The sequence below is a fragment of the Pinus tabuliformis genome, chromosome 5_1, assembly GCF_031772625.1.
Source record: "Pinus tabuliformis cultivar Carrire ecotype Pingquan chromosome 5_1, CPIR1, whole genome shotgun sequence".
Taxonomy (NCBI): domain Eukaryota; kingdom Viridiplantae; phylum Streptophyta; class Pinopsida; order Pinales; family Pinaceae; genus Pinus; species Pinus tabuliformis.
The window spans coordinates 426,698,137-426,713,073 of record NC_142305.1 but is presented as its reverse complement, the minus strand read 5'-3'; the positions used below and the strand labels follow the sequence as shown (position 1 = coordinate 426,713,073).

General features: G+C 37.5%; 1 protein-coding gene across 3 annotated transcripts in view; it reads left to right on the top strand.

The window, feature by feature from the left end:
• LOC149165316 (Amidase family protein) overlaps positions 1 to 14,937 on the top strand; it is a 191,627-nt gene that overhangs the window by 117,815 nt on the left and 58,875 nt on the right. For all 3 annotated transcript variants that reach the window (XM_089432285.1, XM_089432284.1, XM_089432286.1), the window contains exons 3-4: positions 2,996 to 3,175; positions 3,372 to 3,466. In XM_089432285.1, coding sequence (XP_089288411.1) covers positions 2,996 to 3,175; positions 3,372 to 3,466 — 275 coding nt within the window. The remainder of the gene's footprint in view (positions 1 to 2,995; positions 3,176 to 3,371; positions 3,467 to 14,937) is intronic.

Genomic DNA, 14,937 nt, shown 5'->3' with positions numbered 1-14,937 from the left:
CTTCCAGAGCCTGATCAGTGTCGGATCACCAATGACAGTGTGAGAAATATTTCTCACTACCTCTTTGCCAGTTTATTCTCTGTATCTGATTGCCAGTTTGGGCATCTAAATATTTGTACTCATATTACTATTGCATAATAATTAAAACCCTCAGCTGCTGCACTGGTTTTCCCATATTGGGTTTTTCCAGGAATGTTTGTCCAAAAACAACAGTGTATTTGTGTGTGTGCTTATTTCTCTCCTGTGCAGTATTTTGTTTCCACAATATTTTATATTGTGAAGGTTGCAGTAGATTTTATTTCGATATCTACTATGTAACACTGTAAATAACTTCATTCATAAATTAACAAGTAGAATAAATTTAATCAGTTGTTGCAATAGGAATTTGGGTCATCGAATTTTCATAGCAGTATGGTTGAGGAAGCTGCTATCCGATCTGTTTGAAGGACCGAGGAACCCTACAGTGATACTTTGTGATAACACCAGTTGTATACATTTGCTTGAAGATCCAATGTTTCATGGAAAGACAAAGCATATAAACAACAAGTATTACTATATTCGAGAGCTAGTGCAAAATGGTGTACTACAACTACAATATATCTCGATCGATGAGCAAGTAGTTGACATATTGACAAAGTCACTTCTGAACAAGAAGCTTGTGTACTTGAGAGACAAGCTTGGTTTTGTTGATGTATCCTCCCTAATTAAGAGGGAGAGATAGACACTACATTCTTGTCTTCACTTGGGAAGAAAGAATGGAGGATTGGGTAACCATCTGGCATTCAATACTCTTTGAGAATGTGGTAGGGCATTCAAGACAAGAGTAGTCGTTGACCGATATTCTTTGAGGACTAGCTATCCAAGATAAGAATAGTCCAAAGGAAGGTCATACTCGATGAACACCCAGGTGGAGTATGTACCTTGAGAGACAATGATGATGGTGTCTATAAATCATTGGTCTCACCAACATTGTGCTCTGATCTTGTGGAGAGATAGAGCTGTTAGTCAAGGCCTTGCTATGTGACAATGTTGGTTAAATATGATGCTAGACAAATGGGTTACCAATTCGACTCTTTTTATGAGATCTCTTCAGATTGAGAATGACCATGTACCTCTTATGAATACCTCCCTAATTAAGAGGGAGTGTTGAAAAATGTGTAACTAGGTTCGATCTTCATAAGTATGAAATGTATTCTTGTAAATTATAAAATGAAAAGAAATTATTATTATTGGAGCATGGGTTTCATGCTCAAGTTCTTTTTTTTTTATAGGTCAAGCACCCATTGAGTGCTTCTAGGGTTTGTCTTAGGTCTAAGAGCCATTGTCATATATTTAAGACCCCAATGGGCACAATGTATCTTGTAAAGAAAAAATAATTTTGTCTTTAAAGTGTTGAAATGCCCTCCAAGATCAAGTCGGCCTAAATGAAGAGCCACATCTACCCTTAAAGAGGCCTATATAAATAGAGGAACTCGTCCTCCAAAGGATCACTCACTCATCTCTCATTCTATGCGAAGAAGAGGACAAGAAGAGGTCGAAGAAGAAGGACGAAGAAGAGGTCGAAGGAAGTCGAAGTGCTTGGGCTAGTTCTCTCTCCCACATGCAAGTCAAAGCTAGGGTTTCAGCGCAAGGGTTATTGTTGGTTTGATCTTGGTAGGAAGAGAGAAAAGAAGTTTAGCGAAGGTCACTTAGGGTATCTCTCTAGCCCTAAGTCTCAAAAGAAAGGCAAGTGAAGGGAAGAAGAGCCCATACGATGAAGATCAAAGTCTTCTAGAGGGGTAGCTACAGTTGCCGGGAGACAGAATTTCGGATCTGCAGTAGGAGGTCAAAGTTCTTGCAGCAGGAGGCTAAGTTGATCTTGATCTTGGAGGGTATTTGTCTGAGTCACAAGGTGTTGATATTTGTCAATTGAAGGATCTATAAGAAGATAAGAGATTTAAGGGTTTTCCCCTCAAGAGGAGGGGTTTTGGCCCTGGTTTGCAGCCTATATACTGTGTCACTGTTCTTATTGTTTTTGATAGCTGTTTTATGTATCTCACATTATAATAATAAGGATCAAAGCTAATAAGGAAAAAGGTAACACAAACAATTATCAAGTTAAAGAGAATTAGCATATTCATTGCCCTACTGAATTCTCAACAAAATCCAAGCCACCCCATCCTCAACGTGCTCCAGAATGCCAAACACTACTCCTCCAACCTAGGTGATCAAGTCCGTAGAGATATCTTAGTCAAAGCTTTGAAATGACACAAAAGATAAGGACTACAAGGCACAAAGGATAAGTCTCCAAAAGTACTCAAAGAAGAGAATCCCCAAAAAATACATGCCAAACATGCCCGTGTATGGCATTTTCTACAAGCAAAAGTCCATGACTAAAGCAGTTGTGTTAAAGAGAGGTTTGTTCTATAAATTTGTTTAAGTATAGCTGTGTTGTTGTATCGGAGGTTCATGGAAATAAGTTATAACATCAATGCTGAATGCACATTGCATTGGTCAACACTTGGTGCAAAACAAAGTGACAAATAGGCCTCAAGCTAGGTTTTCTCTCTCGTTTTGTAGAAATATGAGTTCCCCCACTCTTTGTAGCAGTTCTACTATAAATCAATGAATTGAAACTACTATATTAATAGAGATCTCTTGGCAAAGTCTTCCTCCAATTCTTAAATTTGGAGATGCAATTCTCTTATGTTTTGGCCTGCTATTCTGTTAATTAATGCTTTGTGACTATAATATTTCTGCTTTAATTCAGTTCGCATCTGCGTTAATAGTGTGCTATTTTCTCATACGGGCATGCTACAAGTTCATTAGTATAATGCATATTGTAGTATCTCTTTTGACCTTTACAGTAAGGACATAATCTCAATGACAAATATTTCAAAATGGGATGATTTGTTTTTTTGAATTTTTGACATTAGCAATAACAGTAGTATAACAACTTATCGAGATCAAAGACTTTTCTAACACATTGTTCTCCTCCATTATCTTCTTTTCACAGGAAGTACCCGATTATGCTGCCAAGCTTGTGCCAGTAGAAGCGTTCGATTCTAAGCCATTGAAGGGAATCAGGATTGGTGTGATTCGTGAAACAATGGGAGATGGCGTAGACTCAGGAGTAATATCTAGCATTCAAACTTCTGCTTTGCGACTTGAGGAGCTTGGGGCTGCTGTAACAGAGGTTTTGTGCTTCCCCCTTAATTAATCCGGGTGCCTCCATGCAATAGAAGAATGGATGCAAATTCTAATTACGAGTTATGGCCAAGGTTCATCCACCCATGTGCTTATTAGTTGCTTTGTTTTGGCAATTCATATTCTTCCTTATCTAGTGGAACTTATGTAGGTAGCAATACATGTTTTTTCTTTATATTTTTCAGGTGTCACTCTCAAGCTTCCCTCTTGGTTTGCCAGCCTATTATGTTCTGGCCCCATCTGAAGCTTCTTCCAACTTAGCACGCTATGATGGCATCAGGTAAAGTATTTTTGCTTTGAAAGTTAAGAACTCGAAGATCCTGTCCTCGAACAAAGGCCTATACTCGTGAAACTTCAATAACATCTGTTTTTATGCATCAACGCATAATAATAAAAAATAATAATAGCTTAATGAAACATCAAGTGTCCACACCCCTTCACCTCGTGACTAGTCAATGTCTATTTATATGTTGTCACGAGGTTCATTATGAACATCATTCCTTACTCAATAGTTTATAACTCTATTATATATTTAGAGAAATGCTGTCAATCTCATAATAAATAGGGATTGTTTATTCCATTTGGTATCAGACTTTTTGATTTGGCTAATTTGTGGGTTAACTCCACAAATCATACAGTGGATAAAGCTATCCTCAATTGCTGTTATGTACAGAGCAGTCAACTAACACTCCTGTACAGGCCATACACAGTCTGTATAAGCTGCTGCAAATATGCAGTTCTGAACAGCTGCTATTTCAAGGTAATTCCATACACCATCATTCCACCATACAGCTTCAATCTGCCAATTAAAGTCTTACAACCGAATTAAAGTCTTACAACTATACACATCCTAAAAATTCCAGATGTTGCTGTTAGCAATCTCGTAGTTCAGCTGTCCTTTCAACTCTGTATGTCTGTATGTGCTGCTGCTCCAACTATCTTTTCAATCGGTACACAGCAGCCAATTTCCTTTTGCATTCATATGACCTGCCAATTGCAGTTCCGTATGTGTCTGTACATGTTGTCATTAACAGTCCATATATCTGCCTCTGCATATGTCATCCAACTGCCTTTTTTCCCACATGATCTTCTGTATGACTCTTGAAAGGTTATGCCCCTTTAAAAAAGTTATCCCTTTCTAATTTTAATTTTTTTACTTTGACAAGTTATACCTTTTAAGAAAATCAATTGATTTCAAAGCTTTATATGCATAATATTTAAAGTGAAATTACATTAAAGTAGGTCGGCAAAGAAGAATGCGGCCAACAAACTAGTTAGGGATAAAAGCTTACAATTAGAGGATCATCATGATGTTCCACAACTTATAGATAGGATTGAGAAGAGGCAAAAAGAATCAGGGGACAAAATTCACAAGTTAATCAAAGATTCTGAAAAGTTATGGCTAGAATTGATAAAGAAGGAAAATAATTGTTGTAAAGTGGTAAGAGATGGATTCCTGGGCATAGATGTGAAGCCAAGTCACTACATTATAAAATAGTAAGTGGAAAGGAAGTCTGGATCTCAATCCCAAGAAATGAAGTCGCTATATGATTTAATTCATAATCCAACAATGATAAAACATTGCCAAAAGTATCATTAGCATCAATCGCATGCACATCGCATAACAGAAACGAAGTAAAGTGTCCCAAAAAGAAAGTATTACCTTAAAAGAACAAATACAAGATCAAACTACCAAACATATTCCATCTCATTTAAGGAAGGTTGATAAGATCCGCAAACCAAAAAATAGGAAATCAAACCTACATTTCCAATTGCAAACAGGGCTAGGAAATCCCAATCTAAGACCTTGAAACTCAAAAAAATAATAAAAGATCTATGTATTATGTGGGTGCGTGTTATTTTTGTGAAAGTGACTGTCAGATCCTTGTTGGTGTGGACGACCATGGCTACTCCTGGTTTTATTTTGTTCATGGTATGTCTGGATTTGTGGCATGACTGACTTCCCCCTAGAGGGCAGTAACTACTTGCCTTGATGGATATTCTTATACTTTGGGACAGTGTTGCGGCTATCATGGATTAGACACTATTAGGATCATGGTTTAAGGGAGCACTTGTGTCATAAAGCCTTGTAAGGATGATCACCATATGTGCTTTTCCCTAATGATATCCCTTTTGATCACGGTGCACCCCTTTACCCCACATGTGCCTTGTGTCCCTTATGTATTTTGCACTACCCTTTGGCCTTGGCTCGACATCTTGATAGTCTAATAATTCCCAATGCATTTGTGTTTCCCAAGTCATAATGCTACGTCTTTTGAGGCAAAGAGGGTGTCCATTTGATTTTCCATGCCAAGATGAACCACTTGTCTTTTGAAGTAGTTAGAATGCCTTCACAGATCTCTAGTTATAATAGTGGACCTACTTTGGGGGGCAAGAGGGCTTTCCATGTGGCATTGCAAGCAACCATATATGAAGACCGATGATGAGGTGGACATAGGAGCAGATTCAAGCATCATCTCCATTCCAAATCAGCTCAACGCTCAAGCTAGATGGCACCATCAAAGCACTTTTAAGCACTCATTATCACATGTGGGGCATGACATCATCTTTTTTGTTGGATGAAGTAAAGAGCAAACATCAAGGCAAATATTGGAACATTGAAGTGTTATGGTGCAAGATGAAGCCCCCAAGGGCTAATTATCCAAGTTTCAACTTAAAAACACTCAAATGAAGGTGGTTCTTCTTTAGGTCAAGGCATCTGCTAGCTTTCTAAGGGAGGCTGGGCCCTCCATGACAGAAATTAAGAATCGCCAAGTGTTTGTTGAAGGAAGAAAGGAGGAAGCAACCCCCCAAGGACTAAATCAAGCAAAGCAATGTTAAATTAAATGCCAAATCCAAGTCTTTTCTCTCAATTAAGGTAGCAGCTGGAAAGTTTGAAGACCAAGGAAGGAGGCTGAGCCCTTCTTGAGCAAAGATTGAGCCTTCCTCAAGCAAATGTGGGGAGACCTATGCATAAAGGAGAGCCCCCAAGGACTATTTCAATTATTTTCAGGTCAATTTCAAGTCAAAATTTAAGCATTCTTCACCAAATCAGCTAGCTGTTAACCTTGAAGAGGGCCTGAGCCCTCATTCGTTGTGCAACGTGTTGATTTTTCAAGTGCAATAGGCTGAATTTGGACCTTCCAGAATACGCCCAAAAGCTCGGCCCTGATGCCCAGAATAATCTGTCTAGAATTTCGGCCTACTGCCCAGAAGTTTGGCCCTGCTTCCCAGAAGTTCAACCTGCTTCCTAGAATATGCCCAGAAAGTCACATGTGTGAAGTTAAGGAGAGAGAGAAAAATGCTACAGATGAGTTCATCCTTCTTCATCCTTCTTCTTCACTTGGATGCCCAAAAAATCTCTTCTTGTGTGAGGTCCAATGGTGCCTTATGGAGGAGGTCAAGTGCTGTATATATAATGTTCTAACTGTCTGAATGGGTGTCTCTTCACCGGGGCCGATTTGACTTGAAGGAGAGTCGACTTGACAAGTTTGGAGCTAAAAATTCAAATTTCAAAATTCAAAAAATTCTCTTTTGACACCGACATAAAGAACATGTCTTACATTAATCTTTTTGAGGGCTAATCAATAAAGTGACATGAAGAACATGTCTTACAATTTCATTATATATTTCAAGGGCTAAAATATTAATTATGAAGACCGACAATAGCTACAAAATTCAATAGTCCCTCTTAGCTAGGGGGGTATTCATAATGACTAACTAGATGTTTTCATGTTGACAAATTTCTCTAAGAAAAGGTTATAACAAATTCAAGTAACATAATATGGTCAACAACTGTGACACATGATAAAACAAGTTACCATAATTTGGTAAAAAAATGTGACACATTGTAAATCAATAGCATCAACAGGGTGCCATAATCTGGTCAACAACTATGACACATGGTAAACCAATAACTTCAACAAGTTACCATAATTTGGTCAACACCTGTGACACATGGTAGATCTTTAGCATCAACTAGTCACCATGATTCTGGTCGGTGCCTCTGACCCATGGTATACTGACTAGTCTTGGTTCACCATCATCCCGGTCAATCTCTCTGACTCGTGGTGAAACCCTAGGGACACACTCAATTCATTTGAGTAATCTAGTCCCAAATCCAAAATCCTAATTCTAGGCCATGATGCTAAGGAAGCTCACTCAACCTATTCAAAGAGTAATGTGAGACTGATGCTGAAAGGCACCCGCTCAACTGAGTGATACTGGGCCTTTAGGAAAATTCTTCCTAATTTGGTCAATATATATGACACAGGAAGAATGATTGTTTTCTGCTGGACCATTCTCCTTAATTTGGTCATATATGACATAGGGAGAATGTCTGTCCCTGACGCTATCTCATCAACACTCCCGGTCATTGAGGGAAGCGTTCTCAACAAGTCCAAGCTTGTCCCTGAAGTACACAAACTTTGCTTTGGACAAAGGCTTTGTAAGAATATCATCAATCTGCTCATCAGTGGAGACGTATTGGAGCTTCATTGCTCCCTTCTGCACCATGTCACAGATGAAGTGGTACTTGATCTTGATGTGCTTTGACCTGTCATGGAAAATTGGATTTTTTGTAAGCTTCACACAACTTTGATTGTCACAATATATCACGGTTGGTTCTAGCACTTGATCAGATAGTCATGCGAGTAACTTCCGAAAGCACAGTTCTTCACAACTCGCTAAACTGGTTGCAATATACTTTGCCTCGCCAGTGCTGAGTGCAACAAATGTCTGCTTCTTACTCATACATGAAATCATAGTGGAGCCCAAACTGAAGCAACCTTCGGATGTACTCTTTCTGCCTTCACACTCCTTGCCCAATCTACATCTATATATCCCTACAACTGTATATCACCGCTTGAAGCACATCTCAAGCCATAATCAACTGTACCATATAAATATCTCAATACATGCTTTGTTGAAATCCAATAATCATGACTTGGTTCCACTTGGAACTGGCTTGAAGTGTTCAAAACAAAGAAAATGTCTGGCTTGGTATTCACCAAATACATTAGTGAACCAATCATCTCCCGGTACATGGATGGATCTACCAAATCTGACTCAGAGTCTCTCAACTGTCTTAGATTTGTCATCATGGGAGTTGCCATAAATTTATAGTCCATCATTCCAAACTTTTGCAAGATCTTGATAATATACTTTCCTTGACCAAGGAAGATTTCACGAGGCTTTTGCCATAGTTTTAGCCCCAAATAGTAGTGCATCAACCCAAGATCCTTCATATCGAATTTAGAAGCCAACTCCCTCTTACACCGAATAATGAGATGCTCTACACTTGTCAGAAATAAGTCATCAACATACAATAATAAAATCACAGGTTCATTCTTCTCAACCTTGATATATAGGTTTGGATCAACATCACTTTTGGAGAAATTGACTCTTGTTAGGTAGTTGTCAATTCGATAAGAACAGGCTCTAGGTGCTTGCTTAAGTCCATACAAGGCTTTCTTCAATTTGCAAATGTGAAACTCTTTCCCATGAACCTCAAAACCTTTAGGTTGTTCTATGTACACTTCTTCCTCAATCTCACCATTCAAGAATGCAGTCTTTACATCCATTTGATGTAAATTCCAACCCGTAGAAAAGGAAAGAGAAATAATAGATCTAATAGTAGTGTACCTGGCAACCAAAGCAAATATTCATCGTAATCCTCTTCGTCTTTCTGGGAGAACCCTCGAGCCACAAACCTTGCCTTGTATTTGTCAACACTGCCATCCACTGCATGCTTAATCTTGTATACCCTTTTGGATGTTACCACTGACTTCCCTTCATGTCTAGGCACAACATCCCATCTTCATAATCGATTGGTATTCTTCGAACATCACATCCTTCCAAACTTGTTGGCTAGTTGCTTCTTCATAGGTGGTGTTGGAAAATGTAATTAGGTTTGGGCTTCATTATTATACTTGAAGTCAAAATGTAATTTATTTGTCAAAAGAAAGTGAAAAGAATTTTATTATTAAATTGAATTGACTTATTAAAGCAAGGGTTTCATGCTTGGGCCAATTACAGGTCAAGCCTCCATTGTAGGCTTTAGGTTAATTCACAAAGTCATTTATTGTTTGACTCCTCCATCAAGTCATCCTCTTCAGCAAAGTCTTCAACACTGCTTCTTCAAGTCGGCCTCAAATGAATAATTATCAAGTGAAGATCCTGTCGGCCTAAATACAATGACACACCTATTCATATACTCATGTCATCTCATTTCTAGATGGCAAACCACTATATATACCCAACTGAGTTTTTTGCATTTCATCAATTTGAAACTCGCATTTCAGAGAAGTTTCAGTGATCACAGAAATTCAGACAATGTATTTCAGGTAAAAGGTTTTAGTGTATGTACAGGAGCTCGGATAGGGTATAGGGATCATAGTTCAATGCTCCAACGAGTTTAGGGTTATTACAGTTCGGTGCTCAAACAAGTTCAGGGTTGCCACAGTATAGTGCTTCCACATTTCGGTGATGTATCTCAGTGCCATCACATTGCTACTACAGTTCGGTCCCACTACAGTGAAGTTTTTGTTGACACCACAGTGAGAAGGTTTCATAGTAAAAATATCTCAGTGGTACTGCAGTAATGAAGTTTTCGGTGTAGCAAGTATTTAGTGCTATCACAATGATATGAACCTCGTTATGCAAACACAGTGAAAGGAGTATGACTTGATGGAGGTAGTCTTGAATCTAGATTGTAAGGGTCTTGGTCGTCTCATCTTTTGAATCTACTGAAAGAAGAATTTGTGACTTTATTTCCCCTAGACGGTGGTTTTTCCCTGGAAGTGTGCCTATATCTTGTGTTCTCTTTTGTTGTTTGGCATTAATCTTGATGATAAGAAAATATAACTAAGAAATCTAATACTAATAATTAAAAAATCACAAGTTAATGTCATAATAAGGGAAATCGTTTAAATTGCGAACTCCTAGGATTTCCCAACATGGTATCAGAGCTATGGTCAAGGTCAAAGGCAATTTGAAGATCACCTATATACCTTTGAAGTATTCTCAGTAAAAGAACCTGTTTGCGTTGAAGATAAAGATCAAGAACATATCTTGAAAGGATGGATAGTTGATTACAGTAAGCTAGTTCATTCACCATATTAAAAACACCTTGCAGAAAAAGGAGGATCCCAGTATGCCTCAAGGTGACAAGCTCGAATTATCTCCGAATTAAAGTTTGGCATTACAAAAGTATTCTCTATGCAATCATAGAAAGACAGTCTTGTGAAGAAGTTCAGATTGGTGGCTGAAATAATGAATGGATAAACTTCAAAACTATCATAGTTTCAGGGCTCTTACAATAAATACAATTTGGTTATATCTCGGTGTTGTTACAGATAGGAAGTCTCTATTCTTTAGTATCTCGGTGCTATCTCAGTCACCATATCAATACAATCTCGTTGCTTCCACAAAATTATGATCTCGTGGCTATTTCAGTGATGCTAATACAACGTATGAGACTCAGTAGTGATATCATAGTAAGAAAGGTTCAATGCTATTACAAGGGTGAGGACTTCACATCACATACTCATAAATTCGAAAAAGGCACTTTAGAGTTTAGGTGGCACTACAAGGATAAGCTAACCACAATTTGGTGCTACTATAGATTTGGTATTACCATAGTTCAATACCTCCTCAGTAACCACAAATTCAATGATATTTCAAGGTGATTTGGTGCTACTGCAGTATCACAATTTGGGTGCCATTCCAGTTCAGTGCAACTACAAGGACTTCAGTTCAAAGCCATCACAATGACGTCAGTTCGGTGCTCGTAATAAGATATATCAAGGATCTGAGTACAAGCACAAGGGGCTAGCTTAAGGTAAATCAAGTAAGTATTGTCAAAATTGCACATAAGGTGTCAAATCAGAGGTACGTAATTCACAAGGTACGTGTGCTCATAAGCATTTGAATTTCTGTTATCACTAATGGTCCATATAATCCTTGTTTCTAACTAGTTTAGGATTTAGAGTGTACTTTCTAGTTAACATATTAAGAACCTTAATCCTCTCCCTCTAGGATTTACGTGTAATCTAAGATGTCAAATAAAAGGTCCCACTGACGTTTGAAAGATTCCGTCCTCCATGATTATGTAAAAGATCTAACTTGAGAAGTTAGATCATGTCCTTGGTATCACATGTTGTGCTTGTGAGTATGTACTACAGGTATAAGAGATGATGGCTTAATACAAAGAGAACACTTCAAGAAATCCTTATCAGGTTTGCCAAAGAACATCTCCAGGTATGTCTCAAACTATACACCTTACTAGATTCTCTTAAAAGTATGATCATCTTATTTTTGAAGTTTGCATTACATTACTAACATCGTTATGTCTAGCTATCTTGAATCATAGAGATTCTTGTTTAGGGTGATTCATCTCTCGATAAATCTACCCCCCCTCATATTCTTAATTGACTTTATAGAACCCTAGACAGGTTCTCTCGAAAACCCTAACTTAATGGTATGCTAATGTCTAAAACCCTAAAATTGCTTAGGGTTTTTGGGAATTGATATTTGAAGTCTTGTTAATGATGTCAGGTTTGGGGTTTGTGGTATGATCATGGAAACCCTAACTTATTAGGGTTGAAATGATGTTGTCTGAAATCCCGAACCTTTGAAGTTTTGATATTGTAGGGTTTGCTTTACTTTGCTATGAAACCCTAGATCCTTACGGTTTGATTGGGTCTATAAGCAAAACCCTTGTTATGTATATAGAGTCCTAGGAATGAAACCCTAGGTATGTGTCCATTAGTTAAAACCTTAGCTTGGTCTAGGATTGTAGATGTCTAACATTGCTTGACATATGATGTGCTTATGATATGTTGATGAATTCCTAGATATATGTGTTGACTTAAGTATTAATAGTCATGAGTTCTAGGGTTTGGAAACAAGCCCTAGTCAAGGTTTGATGTTCTAGGATGATGTTGTTTGGTAAATCTAGGGTTTTGCAGCTAAACACTAGTAGTAGCTAAATTCTCTTGTATGTGTGATATGACAATTTGGAATCTATGAACCTATATAGTGATTGCTGAGAATTTGAAGATGGAAATCTAGGGTTTACATCAAACCTTAGTAGATGATAGGCATGATGTTAATTAACTTGTGATTGGTTTTGATTGATTGGTTTGGATTATTGAAGCTCATGTATGAAATCTAGGATATGTATGGAATCTTAGTGAGGAGTCTAACATATGAATTCTGAAAGTTGTTAGATTCATTGATTTGATTTGTTTCTAGGGTTTGCTATATGAGGGAACTTGTCATTGAAAAAACATTGAAACCCTAGATGGAATGAGGGTCATTATTGTTAGGATATTCCGACACATAGGAAATAATTAAGTATAACTTGGTCTAGTGTATAGTTAGGTAAAGTGTGTTTCTTTAGTATGTACTTTTTGTAACTTACAATCCGACGGTCACGATATGTTCTAGACATGAAGTGATCCGATGGTTCATTCTCTCCTCAGTATTACTGACACTTGATCCGTGGCTTAGCACCCGATTGGTCCATGATCTCTATTTAAAGAGCATGGAGGGTCATTTGTTAGGTGATTGTTCATGAGAGAAGCTTATGTAAATTTTCTTTCTTTTACATTAATAAATTGCCTGAAGTGGTCACGTTGGCTCGGGATGTGGACTGTTTCCCTCTTTGAGAGTTTTAACCACGTCAAGAATACTGGTGTACTGATCTGTGATCTGTTTTTGAGCGGTGTCCTTTGGTGTTCTATCTAAGGAGCTTACCCTGTAAATTCCTACATGGTATCAGAGCTATTCGAGGGCTGCATCTGTTGGTGATACAAATCCGAAGTCTGTGCAACTGCATCCGATTGTCATTTCCTAGATCTACTGTTTTTGACTGCTTTTGGGCCGAGATCACTGTTCTGTTGTGTTAGGAGCATCTGTTCCAGTGAAGAACCTCTTTCGTTTTATGCGAAAAGGTTTCTGGTAGCCCTAGCTATGTCATTTTTAAGATCTGGAGGTATACAGTCTTTATTTGCAGTTATAGTTATTTATCTCTCTGTTTATTTCGGTTTATAGTCCTATATAATTTTTTTTTTTAATTACCGGATCTGTACCTTTCATTTCTGCATATGCTCTTTGCCCTGAGACTCTGTGCGATCTGGGCAAATCAGAAACAGAAAGAAATGATTTTTCTCATGTGTATGCTCTTTTTTGCTGCGCCTTAGTGTGATCTCGGAAAATTAGAAACATTGAGGAAAAGATTTAGTTTCTGACCATATCTAACTTTAACCCGCAAAGAGTACTTTTGCTGGTTCATTTTGGGTTGTGTGGTTGTTTTTTTTTGGTTTGTAGGAAAAAATGGGTTTTTCAAGTAAGCATGCACTCCAAAGCTTCAGTGAGCAAACCCCCCCCCTTCCTCGTTTCCAAAAATTACTAAGCTTTTAAACTAGCTCACTTGGTCCAAAGTTACTTTATGAGAATAGAGGTCTTGGGTTCGCGACTTTCTTTTTATTGAGTTACTTTTTCACAAAGCACATGTAACTTATGTTTTAAAGTTACTTTATGTAAAAGTGTTCTCACCCATTATAAAAAGTGAGTCACTTATAATCCTAAAGTCACTTTATCTTTTATTTAAGTTACAATTTAGTAGCTAGTTCATAAAGTACCATTGTAAAAATGACTTTCCCTTATTTATAAAAGTGGATCACATAAAGTAATCTTTTTTAAAAGTGAGCTAATTAGATTAAGTCTGGAAATGGGAGATTTTTTTTTTTAATATATAACATTATCATTCACTTCGCAACATTTACGTGGTTTGTCGGCATGTTCAACAACTTTTCTTCAAAAAGCCATAACTTTTTCATCTGGAAGCCATTTTTAGAGCCGTTTTTTTTAATCGGCCTAATTTTTCGAGATCGTTCCATTGGAACACTTAGTTTAAGCGTCTACAACTTCAGTTTCTTTTAAAATGGAAAGTCCATGCCTAGTTATTCTTGGCAACACCGACTACTTCCAATGGCTATCCTACATTGTGGATTTACTTAGAAGTAAAGGTCTTTATAGAATAGCCTCAGGTCAAGAGTCTAAACTTAAAGATGAAGATAAGCAAGCCGAATGGAAAAATAAGTAAGATCAAGCACGTGGGTTGATAGGGATGTCTATTTCTCTAGACCTTAGAATCCATATCACAGAAATTGATACCCTCGATTAAGCAATGAAACAACTCAATAAAGTTTTTGGAATTAAAAATGAAATTAGAGCCCATCAACTCGAAAATGAGTTGCTTACATTGAACCCCAATAATTTTTTTTCTATTGAAGATTTTTTGTCCAAGTTCAAGACCCTTAAACTTCTTTTGAAAGGTGTTAAGGTTAAGAAAGAAGATGGTAGCCTTATCTATTCCATTCTTACTAAGTTAGGACCAACCTACTCTGTGTTTGTTTCCACCTTTCATTCTACTAGAGAAGCCTTTATTTCTCAAGGACAAGACTACAAGTCCCCCTCTTTTGATGCCTTTGTGATTCTTTAATAAGAGAACAAAAAAAACTTTTACATCTTCGTCTTCTTAATACTAGAAATTCTTCTAAGAAAGCCTTAGCAGCCCAACAACAACCAAGTTCAAAGAATCCTAAGAAGTAGCATCCTAAAAAGAATGGTCCTAAACCAAACAAGGGTCTTAAGCCATTTCAGTCTCAAAATGAAAAATTAACTCAACAAAATGATAAGGCAACTAAAAACAAAGGGAAGAAGACTGATAGACATTGCAACTTT